The 23,277-nt window shown below is 41.4% G+C and overlaps 1 protein-coding gene across 1 annotated transcript in view; it reads left to right on the plus strand.

Annotated features, from left to right (window-relative positions):
* EGFR (epidermal growth factor receptor) overlaps nucleotides 1–23,277 on the plus strand; it is a 342,723-nt gene that overhangs the window by 219,614 nt on the left and 99,832 nt on the right. Inside the window, exons 2-5 of the mRNA XM_068236350.1 lie at nucleotides 8,579–8,721; nucleotides 11,090–11,276; nucleotides 15,299–15,418; nucleotides 20,276–20,344. Coding sequence (XP_068092451.1) covers nucleotides 8,579–8,721; nucleotides 11,090–11,276; nucleotides 15,299–15,418; nucleotides 20,276–20,344 — 519 coding nt within the window. The remainder of the gene's footprint in view (nucleotides 1–8,578; nucleotides 8,722–11,089; nucleotides 11,277–15,298; nucleotides 15,419–20,275; nucleotides 20,345–23,277) is intronic.

A 23,277-nucleotide genomic window follows, 5' to 3' on the forward strand; every position in this document is an offset into this window, starting at 1 on the left:
GCATCTGTCAATGGGATTTCTGTGCACTGAAGTGTTCAGTTTGCCATCTTTTATGGACAAAATGGAGTTTGGAAGGTTCAGAGTTTGCAGAGAAGTTAATTTTCAACTTAATAAATGGGAAGTATAGAATAGTGATTTCGTTTTTATCTTATTCTCTCCTGTCCCTCTTCTGTAGGTCAGCCATAAATAAGCTTGTCATACCATGATGCTACCTTGCTTCACACTGCTGTGCCCATGTGTTGCAGGTACATTCTGCTATGAAAGTAGTTGTTTGTAATGAAAAGCAGACAGGTTAGGTAATCTCCTCTTCTCTGTGGTTCTGTTTGGGGATGATGATGGAAATGTGTAACATGACTCAGTCTGCTTCTTTGTGGTGTGCCTTGCTGGAAAGCGATTCTACATCCATGGTAACTAGTAGTGCATCTGATGGTAACTTATGGACGATGTGGAAGAAAGAAATATGTGAGAAAATGAAAATGATAAACCTTTTTGGAAAACAAAACCCACAGTCTCCATATTGAACGTGGCTGTCTTTTTGCATTTCCACTTTCACTTCTGAAGTCCTTCCCCACCCCTTTCCTGAAATCACTGATTGTGCTGTACATTCCAACTCTGAGAAACAGAACTGCCTCTTTGTATCTGTATGTTCATGTATTATTAATTTCTAAACTTTTTTTTATTCATTACCATTTATATTTGTTCTGTAACTCTTATTGAGTGACAGAACTGTGCCCATAAATATTCATATGTTCTGGTCTGACGAAGGCAACAATTTCCAAAAGTTGATCCTATATATAGTGCTCAACATTTTTGAGGTCTTAAATGCATTAATATTGCTTCAGTCCTCTTATGTATTTTAGCTGCATCATCTTCATAAATGCATGCATCACCAACTTTGGTACATGCCATGTCAGTTACATCAGTTTATCCACAAGTGACATTTCAGTTATTGGTGGATTTTTGTTGATTTGCTTTAGCTGGCTCTTGATGACTCCAGTAGTAAACTTTGGCTGCATTAGTTCAACCCAACTTTGGATTTGAGCTGTTTTTGCTCATCTTAGGCAAAACTTGCATTTTCAGTGACCTAAAATAATTAAAAATGTATCAAAGTGTAACTGAAAAAGTTTGACAGCTTTATAAGGTTTATGGTTTGTGTGCCAAAGAATTAAAAGCTAAAATTTTGTTTAAAAGTTCAGATTTGTAGATCTTTATTGCAGAACAGATGAGCATGAATTACGGCTAGATATTACTGGTGTCAAGTCATAATTACTTTAAACTTGTGCACATAGAAACCCTTTAGGAATAACATTAGCAACTGGGTAAAATCACATTGCAATAGCATCACACTGCATGAAACATTTGGAATCAAAGTGCTGATAGTGAAAAACAGCCCTTAGAGTAGTGCACAAGCCATTTGTTTGTGTAGATTTAGCTTTTAAATGGATTACTGCCTTTTTCTTCTTGCTGATGCCTCCCTAATCTCTAATGCTGGATACACACGGTGCGTTCGTGCACTCGATTTTCCCGTCGATTCCCGTCGATTCGTTTATTTCCAACATGTCCGATTTGGATTTCGATGGATCGTTAGGTCGATTCACATGCAAAGTATGCCGAATCGACCTAACGATCCATCGAAATCCAAATCGGACATGTTGGAAATAAACTAATCGACGGGAAAATCGAGTGCACGAACGCACCGTGTGTATCCAGCATAATGAACCCAAACATATAATCTTCCATGAGACGTGTACTGGATAGACGTCAGACTTACAAGAGTGGGAAATGAAGAAGAGATCATGTTGCCCAACTTTAAGTCAATCGTTTAGGCCTTAACTCTGTATTCGCCAAAAATGGAAATGTCATGTTTTAGGTGGATTAAGTGTTACTGAAGTGGCTGCAAACTTGAACAGTTAATTCAGCTGATTCATGTGACTTAGGTTTTTTATCCCTTTACCAATCCTTTTGGGAGACAATTACCCATAATGCAACAGTGTCCATCATACTGAGGCGCATCCTAAAGTGCAATCAATATGTTCCTGTGAATATCTGTATATTTATATCAAACTCAAATGAGTTCATCTACGTCTGTTACATAATACACTACAGCTACCATGGAGATCTTAAAAATTACTTTGGTACATGCTGTACATAAATCATTGTCAAAATAGGCTCAGCAGCTCATACAGTGATCTTGAGTTACAGCTTAACACACAGGTATACAGCCTGAGAACAGACCTTTTGGATTAATAATGCATTGACTTTTGTCATGCCTCTCATCCAGTTGCTGTTTAATTCTGTTTAACACTCAAGGGATCAAAGATCACTCTCTGTCAAGTCTGAATGATGATTAGCAAAGGAAAGAACTGGCTGCCTAAATAATTCAAAGCTCTACAACCTATGCCCTCTAGTCAATTCCAACTCTGCAGGTTTTAGTTTATTTAATAAAGACTGTTTACATGCCACTTGCAGTGCTTGTGTTGAACAAGTTTACTTGACTAATTTACTAATAACTTTATCCTAGATTAGAGCTAAAGCTCATTTGTTGTGATGCAAGCATACTGTGTGCGAGGCCGCATCACCTCTTTGCGTAGATATGCTTTACACTACAGCAAGAAAACAGAGCTACATTCTTGTTAGGGCCCTTTTCCACTAGAATGATTGCGATTGCTGAATCGCAAATTGCTAGTGATTTTTAAATCGCTAGGGTTGTTACTTTATCATAGAAATCACTAGAAGTATTTTCCACTACAGTGATTCAATTTGGAAATGCATAGCATAGCAAAATCACGATCACAAACATTGGGAAATCGCCGGAAAATTTTGTACGTTTGCTGGATCGCAATCGCTAGCGTGCAGCACGAACGCTAGCGATTGCTAATGGAAAAGGGGCCTTACTGACAACTTTTAGGAATAGTGAAGACAAACAAAGGTGAATGCTGAATAGCAAAGTAGTTCTCTAGAAACCATTTCAGGTAGAAGAGGTATGCTTTTAAGGGCCTGCTTTCATTGCTGCATGTAGACAGTCCCAGGATTGATACCCATCCCACTTGGGTCTCGTGCCCAGACAGACAAGCATAGTCCCATCTTCTCAGCTTTGGAGCACTATAAAATGGTTTGTCAGAAGGGTCATGGTTTCTGAATAAGATAAGTGGTCTGGAGTCAGCAGCCTGCTTACAAGCTATCCGCTTGCCTCTTGCAGTCCATCATCAGAATTGGAATCACTTTATTCATCAAGCACAACTGGGTCATGCCCGGAATTGGGTTTGGCACATACATACAGGGCACCAGTAACAGGAAGGACACACAGTAAAAACAGCAGTGTAAACAGGATACATAATTACATCGAGGCACAGTGTTCATCAGACAATTTTACCGATAACTACACTGCAACTAACGTGCGCACCACTAAGGGGGGAGGGCATGTAGAGAGTTCAGCAGATTGACAACAGAGGGGCAAAAAAAAAGTTCCTGTGCCTAGAGGTCCTAAAGTAGAGCACACTGCTTGCTACTACGGATGTGCAAATTACTGTGTCTCTATGCCAGGCATCAAAAGTAGCTCTGGACTTATACATTGCTCTGCTTTATCCCAGTTTGATCCTTAAAGGACTTTGTACAGTGCCGCAGAAGGTAGTGGCAACATAGAAGTCATTGTACTTAATGCAGCTCAAACATGGCCTTTTTTTATTTATTCTCACTCAGAGCTGTATATTGCTTTCTTTGTAATGCTAGGTACACATGATACAATCTTCTGGCAGATTTAGCTGCCAGATCGATTTTTTCCAACATGTCCGATCTGAATTTCGATCAATTTTCCAATTTTTCCTATCGATTTCTGATCACTTTTATGGAAATCGATTGGAAAATCAGATCAGATATGTTGGAAAAAATTATTCTGGCAGGTAAATCTGCCAGAAAATTGTATCGGGTGTACCTAGCATAACACAATGCATAACTCTTGCAGCAATATGCAGAAACAATGAGCTCTATTTGCAAAACTTCTCATAAATGACTTATCCCCTAATTGATAAAAATAATCTTTCAGCAAATTTACAAGCAAAATCACCACTCAAAGTAAGTTGTTCCTGATTAACTCCATTTCAATATTACTTTTCTTACCTTAATTATATTATATTTTTGCTCTTTGGAAGCTTAAAAATGTAACATTGATGAGTTTTTGAAAGTTTGAAAGCAGAGGAAAACAGGTAAAAAAAAAGCTTTAGGAATCATGCCCAATGTCATCATAATTACAAGTGAGAACAAGGCGTTTAAAACAAAATGATCTGTTCTACACTGTGTACAATATATAGAAATGCAACATGTCACTGTAAATCAGGGAAAATGGGCCCTTACTGTTCACAGCTGCACCACTTAGAGAGACACTGAAGTTTTTTTTTGGTTGTTTTTTTTACCTTATTTTCTTATTCAGCCGTCTTCAGCATGAAATTCTAAGCTCACAGATTTTGCTCACAACAAGCAAACTGCAGCGAGTCCCTGTGGAATAGGCCTAGTCAGGTCTATGTTGCCGGTGCACAATCCCTCTGTGGGTCACCATTCCACACACGGTTCAATGTAGTAAATACGAAGGAGGCACTCAATTGGCTTCAAACTTGCCAATTGAGTGTACTTGCCAATTGAGTGTACACCTGATGAAGGGGATATGCCCCGAAACATGTCGTGTATTACTGGGATTTGATAAAACGCAAGTTTGAAGCCAATTGAGTGCCTCCTTTGTATTTACCTCACAGATTTTGCTGCCTGGGAAAGGCAGAGCTGCCTCTTAGAGCCTGTTTCCACTACACACAGATTGGATGCAGAATGGATGCAGAAAAACTGACTCCAATGAATGCCTATGGGAAAATCTGCATCAGAAAAATCTCGTTTAGTGGAAACAAGCCCATAGGCATTCATTGGAGTCAGTTTTTCTGCATCCATTCCGCATCCAATCTGCGTGTAGTGGAAACAAGCCTGTATCCTGTCAATCTCCACCGATCTCCACGCAGTTTGGCAGAGATTGACAGGGGAGGAGCAGAGCTACTGCGCACAGCTCTGCCTCTTCCAGGAAGCAAAAATATGCGAGCCATGGAACTTTGCTGGGCTATTTCTGGGCCATAAATAACTCATTCTGCCACGGGGATGCGGCGATTCAGCTTAGAATGTCATGCTGAGGACGGCTGGATACGATGAGGTAAAAAAAAGAGACTTCAATGTCTCTTTAAATTTCTATTACATTTATAGTACTGTACCTCGATTCAACTAACTTTTTGTCCTAAATTTTCTCCTTGAGAATAATTTTTCATGTTCTGTTTAAAATAACTTTTGTACTCTGCAACTAAAAAATACCAAAAAGTAGGTGAAAAAGTACTATCAAAATTATTTTCTTGTTTGTTGTTGGTTTAAAAGGCATTTATTTATAATGTGAAAATATAAACTTGGAGAAAACTTTGGAGAAAAGGTGAATTGTATCAGGCCACTATGCAGCTCTGATACTACAGTAAAAAAGAATGTTGTATATTTTGCCATATTTATTAAGCCAGTGGCTGTTTCCTTATTATTGAAAAACAAATTACGCGCAAAAAGTTCTGTTTTCTCTCAGACCGCACCATAATTAAAGACTAAATCATCCAGTTCACATTTTCCTTACATGTTTATCAGGCGAAAATTTTGTCTTGGGCTCAAGAACATTAAATAAAACCAGGAATGAAGCCTGGAGCTGGACCAGTAACAGCTTTGCTTATTTTTACTGCAGATTGGTATGAGGATGAAAAGTAATATATTATGATAAATATACAAAACTCTGGCTCTAGAAAGACACCTCCAACCATTTAACAAAATATTGGAAACACGTTTACTCTGCCAATAATTGATAGACATACAAAATACCATCACTGCTTGATGTTTCCTTAAAACCTGATGTTACAAATGAAAAAACAGATGGTAAGGTTCATGTGCTGACCACAGACTACACACACACACACACACAGGGCTGTTGCACACCGAGCGGCTTTTTCAGCGTTTCTGCAGCCGCTTTTATCTGGTACTGAAATTCCTTCACTGCGATCTTCGACAGGCAGTAAGATTTGTTTATTTAATTTCGCTAGCAGCTGTGTTAAAGTATTGAGTTTGATTTTCATCACCCAAAATGATTAGTTGTGATTGTCTTGGGTGACAGTCTAGTGTGAGTACAGAAGGACCTAATCATTGGTTGCCTCCCCTTCTTGTTGTAGTTCTTGTAGTAAGTAGCGGCAGAAAGCCTCATCCTTGTCTTCTCTTTTACATAAGACAGAATATATCCCATGTGTAAGCAGCACATCTGTGCACTGATCGTGGGTAAACTGTAAACTCTTGTCCCATGTGTGTATGTAGTTGTAGGAAACCTGTATAAGCTGATGACAATAATTCTTGCTGCTCCATGCTAAGATGTAAAATAGACTTTCAGAAGTAAAGTTTTAGCTTACCTTTACGTGCTACCATTAAAATGTACAGTATAACTACTCACTTAAATAAGACCACATTGGCTTCCTTGTGACCAGAGCCGGATTAAGGCTAAATGGGGCCCTAAGCAAAGTAACTGATTTGGGCCCCCCCCCATCATGTCGTTAATAGAATCAGAAGATGCAGCTGCACAGCAATATGCCGCACACACCGGGCAGCCGAGCTACTGGTTGCTATGGGTAACAGCCCGCTTTCCTCTGTGGGTGCACAATGCAGGGAATAGCAGCTGCAAAATGCAGAGTGAGAGATGAATGGCTGGGACATTTGCACTCAGAGGCTGGGGCACCCCTGTGAAGAGGGTGCTAGATATCACAGCAGCAGCACTTTCCCCCTGCATCTCCAGCCTGGCAAAAGCAGAAAGCTCTGGACACCGCCAAACCGGAAGCCGTTCCCCAGACAGAATTACATAACCACTCCCACCACCGAACAACCAATTTCCTCCCAAACTAGACAGCCACCATGCAGCCTCCATCCCAGTGAATACGATAGTCCAGCAGAGAAGGCAGCCGCAGTGGGGGAGAATGACAGCACCAGATGAATCGCATTCACCTATTGCGATCCAAGCAATAGAGGTCCCGTCATCCGGAGCCCATCTGTCTCCTCTAGAGTGCTGCCGCTCTGTTACTACTACTATTACTACTTCCTACTTCCTGTCTGATCTGAGAATCAGGAAGTTCAGAGCGAGCGGCTGCACTGTAGAAGAGACAGATGGGTTTCAGATGACGGGATCTCTATCGCTTGGATCATGGATAGGTGAGTGAGCGTTTGCCATCTGCTGCTATCATTCTTGCTGCAGCTGTGGTTCTCTGTGGGAAGGGAGGGTGGAGTGGGCATCGGCAGAGCGCACAGTAGCAGGAGGGGGACCTAGGAGGAGAGCCTGGCTCTGAAGACAATCAGCAGCGCACGGCATCATTTGACAAGACAAGACAAATAACATTTATATCACGCTTTTCTCCTGGTTGTCTCAAAGCGCCAAAGCTGCAGCCACTAGGACGCGCCCTATAGGCAGTAGCAGTGTTAGAGAGACTTGCCTACGGTCTCCTACTGAATAGGTGCTGGCTTACTGAACAGGCTAAGCCGAGATTCGAACCCTGGTCTCCTGTGTCAGCGGCAGAGCCCTTAAAGGGACTCCAAGCAGTGCCTGTGGATATGCCTTTAAGCATACCCACAACTTATTCATTACATCCTCACACCTACCAGCATGATGTTTGTAATTATATCCCCCTGGGTTCCTTATATTTCATTGCATTGTGCTGAATCGAGCTGCCAACTTTGGAGAAAAGTCGTCCTGTGGCTGTGATTTCGATCGCGAAAATATCGAAAACTAAAAGGCATAGAGCAGCCGTTTATATATCATTGGAAAGAGGAGAAAGAGAGCTTTAAAATGATATGCATCTTTCCATAGTTACTGCACTGCTTAGAGTCCCTTTAACCATTATACCATCCAGCCACCGCTGACTTTGGAGAAAAGTCGTCCTGTGGCCGCGATTTCGATCGCGAAAATATCGAAAACTAAAAGGCATAGAGCAGCCGTTTATATATCATTGGAAAGAGGAGAAAGAGAGCTTTAAAATGATATGCATCTTTCCATAGTTACTGCACTGCTTAGAGTCCCTTTAACCATTATACCATCCAGCCACCGCTGACAGGATGGCAAGGGCTGGTTTATGTGCTGATGGGGCCCCTTTGACTCTGAATGGGGCCCCAAGCGACTGCTTTTGTTGCCTGGTCGGTAATCCGGCCCTGCTTGTGACCACTAGTCAGGCTAAAGCTCAATAGTCCCATTTTATTAAACTTTTTTTTTTTAAATTCTATCCTGAAACGGTGATGTACAAATAGTTTTGTGCGTGTCCTCTGTCCTCCTGTCTGACCCCGGTTATTTTTCTGTAGACTCTAGACCAGTATCAGAGCATTTCTCAATTCTCCAGCCATTGACATTAAACTAGCGTGGTTGCTGTGGATTACTGTACTTTGTGGGGACCTTTGAAACAGCTTATTAAAATAGCCTAAAAGTGCATTGCATAAGTGAGATTGCATCTTTAAAGTGTTCTAGAGATCTAATGTTTATTACACCATTCTTTTTCAGTGTGCATGGGAACTAACAACCAGCTAACAGAACTGGACCGACATTACAACATTATGAAGTCCATGTATAATGGTTGCGAAATAGTACTTGGAAACCTGGAAATCACTCACTTAAGCCCCTCTGCTGATGTATCTTTTCTTAAGGTAAAGTTGTAAATTCAGATTTTTAAAATTGCAGTGAGAAAATTGAAGCTTTAGACCAACTTTTGACTTTGGCTGCATGCACTTACTGCATTGTTGCCTTGTCTCCCTTTGCATTGCTTATATCCAAAAGGAACAGCTGTAGCACATCTGATTATTCTTTTTAATTTCTTGTTTATACTTTAACATCCCTAGCGGTATAAATATATTTCTGGATTTTAGGATCTGAAAGCGTGCATACTGCTAGATACATCTGCAACAGCCCTGCACATTACTCACCTCCCATGGATCCAGCTTGGGGTTACCGCTTGATTTCTGTCCAGTGCCTAACTTACCGCTAAGGAGGTTAAATACCCAGCCAGGTTTATTGGAATTAAATAGAATTTTTTTTTCCGAACCTGTCACCTATTTGCTCAGGGCTGGTTCACACCCTAGACCATCGTGATGCGCCTGCTGATCACCTGTGACTGGCAAAGCGCTAGTGCAGTGTGTTATGATGGTGTTACCACAGCAACATTGCGACGATCTGGTTTAAATCACAAATTGTTTTGGAGCAATTCATCTTGAAAGAGTGTGCAAAAATACACATTCATTCAAAAATTGCTCTAAAAAATCTGCATTGCTAAATTGCAATTGCTAAGTGCTGGCAATTGCATTTGTAGTGTGAGCTATGACTGAAGAACACCTCATATCAATATGGGGGTATTTTAAAGCAAACTACTTGTTTTCCAAAACAATTATTTCTTCAAAACAATAGTACTTTTTTGTTATCCATATTTATAGTCGTTGTGATCAGCTGAAAAGAGTGCACCTTTTTTAGTCTGGCTGACACTTCTATCTTAAACCTCACTTTAACACTTTAACAATGATGGCAATCTATTTATTTATAAAGTGGTGATCAACTTGGTCAAGATTTTATGACGAGCTCATGCCATATGCCATACGCTGCTCTGAGTGAAAACACAATACTTTGACAAACACCATACTGAGCCATTGAGAACAAACACCCTTTTAACCACTTTCATTGCAGATCCTAGTTGTGAAAAGTAGTGATAATTGGCCACAGTAAAGGTCAATGGACCAATTAGAATTACTTATCAAATAACATTCATGATGAGAATGAGCGGTTAAAGAGGAACTTTAAACCTAGATTGAGCTTTATCCCAATTAGTAGCCAATACCTAACCCCTTTTGCCATAAGAAATCTTTACCTTTTCTCAAATAAATCATGAAGGATGTTTGTATTGCTTATATTGTGATAAAACCCCTCCCACAGCGTGATATCAGGGCCATGGTCCTGACAGTTTCCTGTCTTTGAACCTCATTGCATTGTGGGAAATAATGGCTTACCAAGGGCGCCTATCCTTAATCCCCTGTTTTGCTTGTTTAATATAAATAGGCATATGATTGTTCATGGCTGTACTTGACATAGAATGGAATATATATATATCTCTTAATATTTAAGTAGGTGTGTTGAAAACGTATAATTTGGAACATAGGTGAGAATCGCAGAAGCTGTTCATTGTGGTGCACAAAGTTGAGATGTAAACTATATTTTTCTGAGAAAGCATAGGGAACTGTTTTAGATACAATTATACAGTTTTAGAAATGGTTATTTGTTAGTGGGCTATTGTAATTGGTAAACGTGGTATGGAAATGAATGTTAAAGATAACAAGCGATATGGTTCTTTTATATTTGCAGGGCTACCTTTTACAAAGGATATAGCTGTTTTATATTACTCGGTGCCCTTTTTTATAAACTAGGTGCCAGTAGTGAAAAGATTTGCATTGTGAATAGGGAGCACTTTTTTAATAGGCGCCATAATTACGTTATACCATATTCAATAGACAATGAATTCACTGATCACCATGGGGTGATGAAGAAAAAAAATTAAAAAACCAAACTGTTTTTTTTTTTGCAACTATGGTGACTAAATGCTAGGTTCATTGTGGAATTGTGTGATGCATCATAACAGCTGCATTGCAGTGCAGAACATCGCAATGCAACAAACATTCACAGGGTGCTGATGGAATAATGAATCACAATGCACTGCATGCAGTGCATTTACCGCATAATGCCCACGTTAACCGTGCATACTTTTCATTGACTGTATGTTTCACTGTATGTGATGCAATGCGCAGATAACATCAGCTCCACTTTCCCGATCCATTGCACTGCATTTCTACTCCCACTGTGAACCTGGCCTAAAGGAGCAATTCATAGATGAAGTGAACTCACGTCTTTATAAATGGTCTATAAATGTCTACAATGTCTATATCTCAACATTCTTGGTTTTACTGCCTCAAATGTAATGATGGTATTTCATTAATTTTACAGGATATAATTATTTCATATTTTATTTAATTCCAGGATATTAAAGAGGTGGGTGGATATGTTCTCATCATTTTTAACTCTGTCAAGTCTATTCCCCTGCCCAACCTTCAAGTGATTCGAGGAAACACTTTGTATAAGGGTGCTGCCCTTTTTATTGCACTTAATTTTAATGCAGCTAATGAAGAAGAAGGACTTGAGGAGGTCCCTATGAGACATTTGAAAGGTAAAGACTGAAGCTGCAAAGTATTGACCATGTTCTTTTATATAGACAGAGCATTAAATCTAACATTTGCTTCCTCAGTCGATTGAATTATGCTTCAAGAAGTCTGCTAGCTTGTAAAGCATCCCTGTCATGGCTGTGGGGAAGAGAGGATACAAATATGATGACTACATTAACATTGAATATTGCATTAAAGGGACATTTTTCTTTAGCTCAGTAAAAGCAAATTACTTCAACTGAAACCTGGTCACCACCTCAGGCTGCAGCACTCCACACCCCTCTACATCCTCTGAATACACAGCCAGAAAGGTGAAGTATCAGGTGGAAGGAGGAAGTATTGGGATGATGTAGAGGGGCTTGAAGCATTGCAGTCACAGGCAGTGACCAAGGTGAGTTAATCCCCACCAACGCTCAGTTTTGCTTTAGGTGAAAGTGAATTTGGCTTTTGCCCGCTCATCCTTACAACTCAGTACTATGCACTAGTGGACAAATAGGAAACATTACTTCCTTTGCCTCCTAATTTTTGTAAAATACAGCCTGTCCTCATAGGACACCTGAAGTAAGAGGAATATTGAGGATGCCATATTTATTTCCTTGAAGCAATACTAGTTGCATGGCTGTCCTGCTGATCCTCTACCTCTTCTACTTTTATCTATAGACCCTGAACAAGCATGCAGCAGATCAGGTGTTTCTGACATCTTAGCTGATGACCTGCATGTTTGTTTCTTGTGTGATTCAGACAGTAGTGCAGCTAAATCAGCAGAACTACCTGGTGTTGTTTAAAAGGAAATAAATATGGCAGTATCCATCCATCATTCCATCAATCTTTAGTTAGGGACATTAAAGGGAATCTGAAGCCAGAGAATCTTTAGTTAGGGACATTAACCACTTAAGGACCAGGGGATTTTTGGATGATCTGTGCTGCGTGGGTTCTCCAGCCCGCAGCACAGATCGAGTAAAAGGCAGGGTGATCTGACTCCACCCCCCCCCCTTTTTTCTCCCCACTAGGGGGATGTCCTGCTGGGGGGGTCTGATCGCTGCCGCTCTGTGTGGCCGAGCGTGGGGGAGCTTCTCAAAGCCCCCCTCCGCAGCGATTTTCCTCCCTCACTCTCCTACCCTCCCTCTCCCTCACGCTGTTGGCGGCACAGGGCGTCGATCCGTCCTGCGCCACCTCTAATAAGCTTTAGCCTATCGGATGCCGGCAATCCCCGGCCAATCAGAGGCCGGGGATCGCCGATCTCCTTTACGGCGCTGCTGCCGCGTGTTTAAATTTCGCCTGCGAGCCGCAATCGGAGGCTCGCAGGCAGTTCACGGAGACATCCTCTGTGAACGGACATGGAAAGGCCGCTCGAACGAGCAGCCATTTCTATGCAAAACCACTTAACACCTAGGTCCGCCGATCGGCTGACCGTGGTCGTTAAGTGGTTAAAGGGAATCTGAAGCGAGCAATCTGAAGCGAGAGAATGAATCTCGCTTCAGATTCCCTTTAATGTCCCTAACTAAAGATCCTCTCGCTTCAGATTCCCTTTAGGCTGCTTACACACTAAGACGTTACAGGTGCACGTTAGTGCGCCTGTAACACTCCCCCAACGCACAGCAATGTAACACAAGCGGGCTGTTCACACAACCCATGTTGCGTTACATGTAACGCTGCACGTTCTGCTGAAAGTGCAGCATGCTACGGCGTTACAGCGGCTATAGCCGCGTTAGACTGTTTGCACATGCTCAGTGGGGGGCAGAGAGGAGGCGGGGAGATGCAGCCACAGTAGCCGCGCAGATGGCTACTTAATAATCACTGCACTGGCGGCCGCTGATTGGCCGGCGGGACCACGTGATGCGGAATGTCTCGCTCCGCATCGCATGGTCCTGCCGGCCAATCAGCGCCACTCTGGGAGACCTTATGCGGATAGAGCCGCCTAACGCGGCTCACTCTACCGTTCTCTCCCGCACTACCATACGTTGCGTTAGGTGCAAGTTATGCGACCTTAACATAGCACCTAACGCAATGTCTTGGTGTGCAAGTAGCATAAATGTCCCTAACTAAAGATTGTCATTCAGATGCAAATTTATTGCACAGTGTATGCAGCTTGGAATTGGGCCAATCAAAAGTAGTTCCTAGTGATTTTAAGCAGCCCAATTCCAAGCTGCGTACAATTTTCATGCATCTCATTGACGATCTCTACTCCTTAGAGGAAATGTCCCAATGCCTCCTGCTACAGCTCAGGTGGTAAAGACATGCAAGCAGACTGAGCTTTCTAGCCAAGATATACAGGAGTTGCTGTGCTTAAAAGGAACTCTAGGTGAAAGGTATATGGAGGCTGACATGTTTATTTCCTTTTAAATAATGCACATTGCCTGGCTGTCCTGCTGATACTCTGCCTCTATTGCTTAAAGGGATACTGCACAGGTACAAAAAAACAGAATTGGTACTTACCTGGGGCTTCCTCCAGCCCACCGTGGGCCACGAGGTCCCCCGGCGTCCTCCTGGCTCCTCTTCCGGTCACACTGTCCGCTCCGTTAATTGGCAACTTCCACCTGAAGTTGCCACTAGGAGTCCTCGCCATGCACGTTACGCGTCATCACGCTGGCCAGCGTGAAAGTCCTGCACATACGCGGTTCTCTAACTGATCCACACATGCGCAGAACTCTGACGTCAGCTGGCGTGACGACATGTAATGTGCGCGGCAGGGACTCGTAGTGGCGACTACAGGTGGAAGTTGCCAATTAACGGAGCCGCCAGCAGGACTGAAAGAGGAGCTAGGAGGACACCAGGGGACCTCGCGGCCTACGGTGGGCTGGAGGAAGCCCCAGGTAAGTGCCAATTCTGGTTTTTTTGTACCTGCTCAGTATTCCTTTATGCCATAGACCCTGAACAAGCATGTAGATCAGATGTCTATGACAAATCTGACTAGGTTAGCTGAATGCTTGTTTCAGGTGTGTAATTTAGACCCTACTGACCAGAGAGATCAGCAACTTTTAAATAAGTGAAGTTTGAGTCCGATTTGGAAACTTGTAGCTTGCTTGGAATTCAGTTCAGAGTCTTAAATAAGAAAAACAAAGTTCTAATGCTGTGAAACTGTTAAAGAAACATCAAGTCTTTTCAGTGCTGCTGAGTACATTTTTAGTCTGGAGGTTCACTTTAAATCTCTGGAATTAGTGATCACTTTGACACTCGGTTTCCACTGAGGTTAAACTGTGGTTATCGGTTTTGTTCATCAGATGCTCTGTTTTCATTGCCCAGGTTTGTGATGATTGCATTTTAGTAGGTTTCTATGTACCAGCAATTTATTCCTGCTTTTAGTGTACTATTATATATGCTATGGAGCATGCTTCCTCGCACTAGTTTATAACAATCTGCAATTATTAATGGTTTTCTCAAGTGTCAGAAAGTAGCATCTTTGTTTAGATGCTTTACGTCAAACTGTAAACCACTTTATATGTACAGTAAGTGGTAAAAAAAAGAAAGAAATACAAACATACTTTTTTTAATGTTCAGTATTGTTAAAATTCAACACCACAATTGAACATCTGGAGCTCAGTGGGAAATACAAATATTCAGAGTTTTTGTTCAGCTTGCAATGGGGTCGCAGCAAGTGCAAAAAGAGGAAGGGGGAGCAGTTGAAAGTAGTTCAGTCAAGCAAGAATATTACCAGAAAAGTGCAGAATAACACCTACGAGGAAAAGAACAGGAGGTTTTAAAAACAAAGATGTGAATTTACAATACTATATTTTAATAGTGTTTCTTATAAATGCAGTGTGTGTATGTGTGTTTTTTTAAAGGTAAGAAGTATCTTGTGGGGCATAACAACTTAAGTATTATAACAGGATCTATTTTTTTATATATATATATATATATATATATATATATATATATATTATTGCAGTTGTAGCAGTGTTTTATTAAGTTGTTCCTTGTCCAAAAGCACTTATTAAAAAGGCTGGTTAAAGCACCCCATAATCTGAAGCATAATGCACTGTATTGATAGACAGGAAATGATGACTTTTGTTTTGTTTTCTTTTTACAGAAATTTTACATGGTGCAGTTATCATAAAAACTAATCCAAAATTATGCCACTTGGATTCAATCATGTGGAAGGACATCGTCAGCAATTCTTTGATTTTTGTGAATAATACTGCTGCACGCTGTAAGTATGCATGCTAACTATAGTCTTCTGAAATTGGACAAGCCATCCATACTTCATGCAGGTGTATATACATCTACACACTAATTACTACTTTTTTCTTTTTAAATAAAAAAACAAACAAACAGTAGAACAGGTTTATCTTTGATGTTTATAACCTCCATTATCCTATCACGTTTGAGCTTTAACCACTTCACCACTGAGGGGTTTTACCCCCTTGAACACCAGAGCAATTTTCACCTTTCAGCGCTCCTTCCATTAATTCGTCTATAACTTTATTATTACTTATCCCAATGAAATGAACTATATCTTGTTTTTTTCGCCACCAATTAGGCTTTCTTTAGGTGGGACATTATGCCAAGAATTATTTTATTCTAAATGTGTTTTAATGGGAAAATAGGAAAAAATGTGGGAAAAAATTATTACTTTTCAGTTTTCGGCCATTATAGTTTTTAAATAAAGCATGCTACTGTAATTAAAACCCATGAAATGTATTTAACCATTTGTCCCGGTTATAAAACCATTTAAATTATGTCCCTATCACAATGTTTGGCGACAATATTTTATTTGGAAATAAAGGTGCATTTTTTTCAGTTTTGCATCCATCCCTAATTACAAGCCCGCAGTTTATAAAGTAACAGTGTTATACCCTCTTGACATAAATATTTAAAAAGTTCAGTCCCTAAGGTAACTATTTTTTTTTTTTTTTTTTTGTATTTTTTTTTTTAATTACAAAAAAAAAAATAAAAATTGGGGAGTGTGGGAGGTAATGAGTTAATTTATTGTGTAAATGTAATGTTTGTTTATGTAAAATGCTTTTAGGGTGTAGTTTACTATTTGGCCACAAGATGGCCACAGTGTGTTTGTTTACATGCGACCTGTAAGCGTCCTTCCGGACGCTTACAGGAAGCAGTAGGAGGCTGGGAGAATCACTATGATCGCGCTGTTTCTAATAGAAGCAGCGCGATCATTGCGGGGGCTTAGATCAACGAACGGGAATGGATTTTCCCGTTCATTGATCTCCGTGCGAGCAGGCGGCGGCGTGCACGAGCGGCGGGAGCGCGGACAGCGGCGGTAGCGCGGAAGGTACGGATTTCTCCGTCCCTGGTTTTTTAGGGGGGAAAAAAGGGACAGAGAAATTCGTACCGCGGGGGTTTAAGTGGTTAAACCATTCCCATTATACCACTACCCAATGAGTTTATTGAAGTTTCAGAATGCTTGGCTAACTTGTGTTTCTGTTGCATTACAGACCAAAGTAACTTTGGCTCTGAACTCTATTTCATGAAAATTGTTTATTAGCCTATTTTTATTTTTGATCAGCGCAACCAGTTATTGCACATAACAACCCAACTCATTTTTTTCATTTAAAAACTGAAACCAAAGGGTTTCGTTTTGAATTGGAGCAATTAATTGGGTTGCTATGGACAAAAGGTTATTTTTTCTTCAGGTTTGGTAAGTCAGACATTTAATATTTAGGCTAGGTTCACAGTGGTAAGTTATAGAACACATGTGTTATTATGTAAAATATAAAATAAGGAGCGCTGGACATAATTTTCAGAAGTTAATGATACATTTATTTATGTGACAGAAAGCGAATAAAATTGTATACATCTATATACCCAATCTTCTCACTCGCACCATACATACACTCAAAGGAGCTACTTGATGCCCTTAAAAAATGAACGAGAAAAAGTTAAAAGTAGGGGTATAAAAAATTCCTCCTATCATAGAGCTGAATGAAAAACAGGTCCTCATATAATTGCATATAGATATATCCAACAAACCGCGTGTCCGGACTGGGCAGGAGAAATCTTCCGCGCACGGCAACCGGCCACCCAGTCTATGCGCACTATACTCCGATAGTTTCCTGGAGTCCTTATTGACGTCACTTCCTCCGGCTCACTTCCTGCGTTCCACCCGGTGAGGAAAAAGTATTTCCTTGCGTTCCAACACCAAGGAACCAGCGCCAGCTATGTAAATGACCCTTTCTGAGATTCCAACCATTCGGACCACCACTGCAGATTACTAGGGTCTTCTGGGGCACCCCTCCTAGTTCAGATCTGAACTGCATGGAAGATTTCTCCTGCCCAGGAACGGAGGATTGGACCCACCAAGTACCGGATAGGAGTCCTTGAAGTAGGCGGATGTGCAAGGCACATACGCACGCATATCATCTCCCGTGGGGGCGGAGATTCAGGACTTCTACACACATGGAGGTATTTCACTATTTAAACAAACTGTGTATGTACTAAAAATAGCAGGGACTGTCCTTATTTGCATATCGCCAGTCTGGACACACGGTTTGTTGGATATATCTGTATGCAGTTATATGAGGAGGACCTGTTTTTGATTCAGCTCTATGATAGGAGGAATTTTTTATACCCCTACTTTTAACTTTTTCTCGTTCATTTTTTAAGGGCATCAGGTAACTCATTTGAGTGTATGTATGGTGTGAGTGAGAAGATTGGGGATATGGATGTATACAATTTTATTCGCTTTTTGTCACAAATACATTTATTATTATTAACTTCTGAAAATTATGTCCAGGGCTCCTTATTTTGTATAATATTTTACTCTTTGTAGGGGTGCAGGATTTGGGTACCCCCACCCAACATTAAGGAAGCAGCAGGAAGAAACCAGGCACTTTTTGTGGGAAACATTTTTGTGTGATAAAAATTCCACAGATTATATATGTATCCTTTTATTGTTTTACTAATGCAGCGCCACCCCCTCCATAACATGTGTTACTATGTGTTATAATGAGCGTGAACTGAAATCCAGACTGGACATAGATTTTAGTGCAAAGCCTGCATACAGCGAGCTAGAAAAATGCAATCAGTTACAACACAGTATTGTGAACAGGCCCATAGAACTCTATGGGCAGTGAGCTGACATGCATAATTATTCTGCCATGCAACTGAGCAATGTGAAAAGGGCCCTAATGTTTTTTTATTATTATTATTATTATTATTATTTAGTATTTATATAGAGCTGACCCTCTTCCGCAGTGTTGTACAAAGTATATTGTTTTGTTACTTAACTGTCCTTCAGAGAGGCTCACCATCTAATCACTACAATTGTCATATGTATATATATGTATCGTGTAATGTATGTATCATAGTCTAAGGCTATTTTTTAGGGGGGAGTCAATTAACTTTTGTGTATGTTTTTGGGACGTGGGAGGAACTGGTGTGCCTGGAGGACACCCATGCAGACATGGGGAGAGCATACATACACTGCAGATAGTGCCCTGGCTAGGATACGTACTGGCGACCCAGCGATGCAAGGAGAGAGTGATAACTACTACACCACCGTGCTGCCCATGGCTGCTCTTTGATGTGTATAAAATGACTATGCCAACATCAAACCAACAAATGTTGATTAGGTAAATTCTTTAATGATGAACTGTACGTGGCTTATTGCAAGCTTTCAAAACGTTAAAGTACCACTATCCTGAAAAACGTTAAATTTAAAATACATGTAAACATATACAAATAAGAAGTATGTTTCTTCTAGAGTAAAATGAGACATAAATTACTTTCTCCTATGTTGCTGTCACTTACAGTTGGTAGTAGAAATCTGACAGAACCAACAGGTTTTCGACTAGCCCATCTCCTCATAGGGGATTCTCAGGGTTTTGTTTATTTTCAAAAGCACTTAGTGAATGGCAGTTGATCTTTCCTACTGCCAAAAAAAGTGTTCAGGGAGGCTGGCAAGCACCATTGTATCATTATTTTTCATGGCATGTCTTTATAAAGAATAGGAGCCTTGCTGAGAATACCCCATGAAGAGATGGACTAGTCCAAAACCTGTTGGTTCTGTCAGAATTCCACGAATACTGTAAGTGACAGCAACATAGGAAAAAAATAATTTGTCTCATTTTACTCATTTTCGTATATGTTTACACGTATTTTACATTTTACATTTTTTTGCAATAGTAGTCCTTTAAAGCGGAACTGAAAACTGTTTAATAAATAAGTTTCACTTACCTGGGGCTTCTGCCAGCCCCCTGCAGCCAACCTGTTCCCACGCAGTCTTGGACCGATCCTCTGTTCCCCTGCCGCGGCTCACTTTTTTTCCCACAATGGAGGTAGACTTCTAAGACTACCTCCATTGTGCCCTGGCCACGCGTATCTTAGTACGTGTTCCTGTAGCCAGGAGTGCCCTGTGCAGGCGCAGTACGAGAAAACCTCTACTGCACTTGCGCAGTATTCGTCCGGCTACGGGAACGAGAACGAGGAGGCCCGTGGCCAGGGCCGCACAGGCGCAGTGCTCTCAAACTGCGTGAAGTGAAAGTGAGCCGCGGCGTGGGGACCAGAGAATCGGTAAGTGGCTGCGTGGGAACAGGTCGGCTGCAGGGGGCTGGCAGGAGCCCCAGGTAAGTGAAACTTATTTTTTTTTTAATGTTTTCAGTCCCGATTTAAGTTTCTTCTTCATACAGAACTAGATCAGAACCAAGCACATTTAGAAAGAAACTTAACGTTCTTAAAGCTTCCAAAAAAACATAGTTCTTAATTTGTTATTAACTGAACCAACGATTATTGGTTTGATGTCTTCATATTTGCTCCAAGATTAACACCAGACTATGCTTCACTTATAATAAATGGTTGAAACTCTTTTTAATATGTTTAGGAATTTACTAAGGGAGGTGAGTAGTGAACAGTAGTGAAGATACACAGTGGCCACTTCAAACCCCAAATCCGGTACAGTGCAACTTAACATCTCTGCTTCTGCGGATGCATAACAGAAAAATGAATCTATTCTTCACTGCATTCCTCCTTTTGTAATTTACCCTACCATTTCCAGATGCATGTTCTTTTATCTCACTATCCACTTAGCTACCTGTCTTTTAAACTGCAGGTCCTCCATGTGACAAGGAAAGCTGCAATGGATCGTGTTGGGGTCCTGGACCTGAGAACTGCCAGATACGTAAGTTCACAACTAACTATTCTACCATACTATATTTTTTATGTAAGTGGGACTGATAAAAGTTTTGAAAATTATAGCTATATTATTTGTTAAAGTGAACCTCCGGACTAAAAATCGACTCGGCAGCACTGAAAAGGCCTGGTGTTTCTTTAGCATATTCACAGCATCAGAACTTTGTTTCTCTTATACAATCCTCATTTTTAGCTGCACAGAAGAAAACTGCCCGGGCTTTTTTCTCCTGATGCTGTACAAAGCATGATGGGATTTCTGATTTTGTTGTTCTCGTTCTGCTGTTTTGGTGCAATTTTTTTTTTTTTACATTTTGAATTTGACATTTGAAGCCTAGTGCGTGCAGCTGGGAGGGGTTATCAGGACACCGGACAGTTGGAACTTGTCTCCTGCTCCTTGTCACCTCCTTTCAACCAAAAAGATGGCTGCCCCCATGACAAAGATGGCAGCCCCCATGAATTACAAACATTTGCCTGTTCTTTTAAAACAAGAAAGCTTGGTGTAATTGCCTTCTTAAAATAGAAGAAAATTTGCAATAATTCAGTTATAAATGAACATTTGTGGTTACCCACAATGCACTACTACTAAATATGCAAATTATCCCTTTTCGCCCTTGTTAAGCCAAGCAAGCATCCAGAACCGCTGGTGTATAGCAAGCCAAGTATAGCTTTAAGTTTTACAGAGCCATATCAAACCCACATGTAGACAGCCTGTTTTGGACTTTTGATCCTCATCAGTACATGGCAGGGATTGATAAGGCTGTATGAAATAGGGCTTGGACGAGTACAACAGAGTAACCAAGCAGCTCAGGGTGACCCAAACTACTAGGAATGTATAGGGGGATAAAAGGAACCAAAAAGCCCTCCTACTAAAAAAGCAAAGCTTGGTGTAATTGCCTTCTTAAAACAGAAGTAAATTTGCAATAATTCAGTTATAAATGAACATTTGTGGTTACCCACAATGCACTACTACTAAATATGCAAATTATCCCTTTTCGCCCTTGTTAAGCCAAGCAAGCATCCAGAACCGCTGGTGTATAGCAAGCCTATAGCTTTAAGTTTTACACAGCCATATCAAACCCACATGTAGACAGCCACAGGGTGGGTAAGAGCTTATATTACCGATCTATTCTAATTAAAATAACGTAACTTGATGACAGTATGTTTGTTTAGGCTGAAGTTCCCCTTTAAATACCCAAAATCCAAAAGAGCTCCTATCCTAAAATCAAGGATACTTTCAAAGGGTCTGTAATGAACAGTAAATTATAGAATTAATATTGGCTGCACCCAGTCATTAGCTCTCATTTAAAAAAACAAACTCTGGTGCATATGGCAGACGGGGACCCCAGGCTCTGCCACCGCCCGAGACCCCCAAATCCCCATGCAACACCAAAAGGGGGAGTGCAGGTGAGCCCTGATACTCCCACTACAAGGGAATCACCCACACTGCCTCTATATAAATGCTGAATGCAATACATGACACACAAGAAGCAAATGCTCACTCCCAGCCAGTAATCTGCCATTTATATGGTCCACAAACAGCTCGTCAGCCAATCAAGGGCACCCGTATATACATCCGTGTCTGCAGTACCAAAACTAGCTGGAATTGTATACGTTTAGCAAAATTCAGGTGAGAGTGTTTGGTTGAACATAACCGTAGCTCATCACGTGCAGGTATACCCTCTCATTGCATCCCTCCCTAACCACTTACCCGATGATTCTGTATACTGGAAGCTGCATTAGCTCACATTTGCAATTTCTCAACCACTGCCAGTAATTACAATAGTGCCGGGGGGAGATTCCTGGGCCCCGCTGGCAGCGCCGATCGCGTGCAGGACCCAGGAAACTGCAGCACGCGCCTGATTTGGGCCAGCCCGAGCTAAGTTCGGGAATACCGCTCTGGGTAAGTGAAACCCAGCCCGAGCTCAGCTCAGGAATACCGCCGGGGGTTAAACAAACTACATGTAAGTAGCGCAACTTGCGTTATGTACTCGACACTCACATTACTGGTATCATTTGCATCATGCAAATGGTGTTATGCGCGGTATTCAAATAACATGCACATTATGTACAGTTGCAGATGGCCCAGCAAGCTCAAGGTGAGCCAGAATGCCCAGTAGTATACAAGGGGCTGAAAAATACCAAAAAGTCCTCTTTCTAAATTGCTACGCAAAACAGAAATTTGCCACTTTGTTTTAAAGAGAACCCGAGGTGGGTTTGAAGAATATTATCTGCATACAGAGGCTGGATCTGCCTATACAGCCCAGCCTCTGTTGCTATCCCAAACCCCCCTAACCCCCCTAAGGTCCCCCTGCACTCTGCAATCTTTCATAAATCACAGCCAAGCTGCTGACAAACAGCTTGTCAGAGCTGGCTGTGTTTATCTCTATAGTGTCAGTCTGCTGCTCTCCCTGCCTCCTGCAGAACTCCAGTCCCCGCCTGCATCCCTTCCCTCCCTGCTGATTGGAGGGAAGGGACGGGGCAGGGACCGGAGCTATGCAGGAGACGGGGGAGCAACTGAGACTGACACTACAGATGTAAACACAGCCTCACAGCACTGCTGTGATTTATGAGGGATTGCAGAGTGCAGGGGGACCTTAGTGGGGTTTGGGATAGCAACAGAGGCTGGGCTGTATAGGCAGATCCAGCCTCTGTATGCAGATAACATTCTTTAAACACACCTCGGGTTCTCTTTAAGAAGGTAAATTTCTACGTAGCATTTTAGTAAGCAGGCTTTTTGGTCCTTTTCAGCCTCTTGTATACTACTGGGCATTCTGGCTCACCATGAGCTTGCTGGGCAATCTGTAACTAGGTGTTTCAAGTCCTACTTCATAGAGCCATACTAATACATGCCATGCACTGATGAAGACGAACCAGTCCAAAACAGTCTGCATGTTGGATTATTGTGGCTCTGTACAATTAACA

Source organism: Hyperolius riggenbachi, chromosome 5, assembly GCF_040937935.1.
Source record: "Hyperolius riggenbachi isolate aHypRig1 chromosome 5, aHypRig1.pri, whole genome shotgun sequence".
NCBI lineage: Eukaryota > Metazoa > Chordata > Amphibia > Anura > Hyperoliidae > Hyperolius > Hyperolius riggenbachi.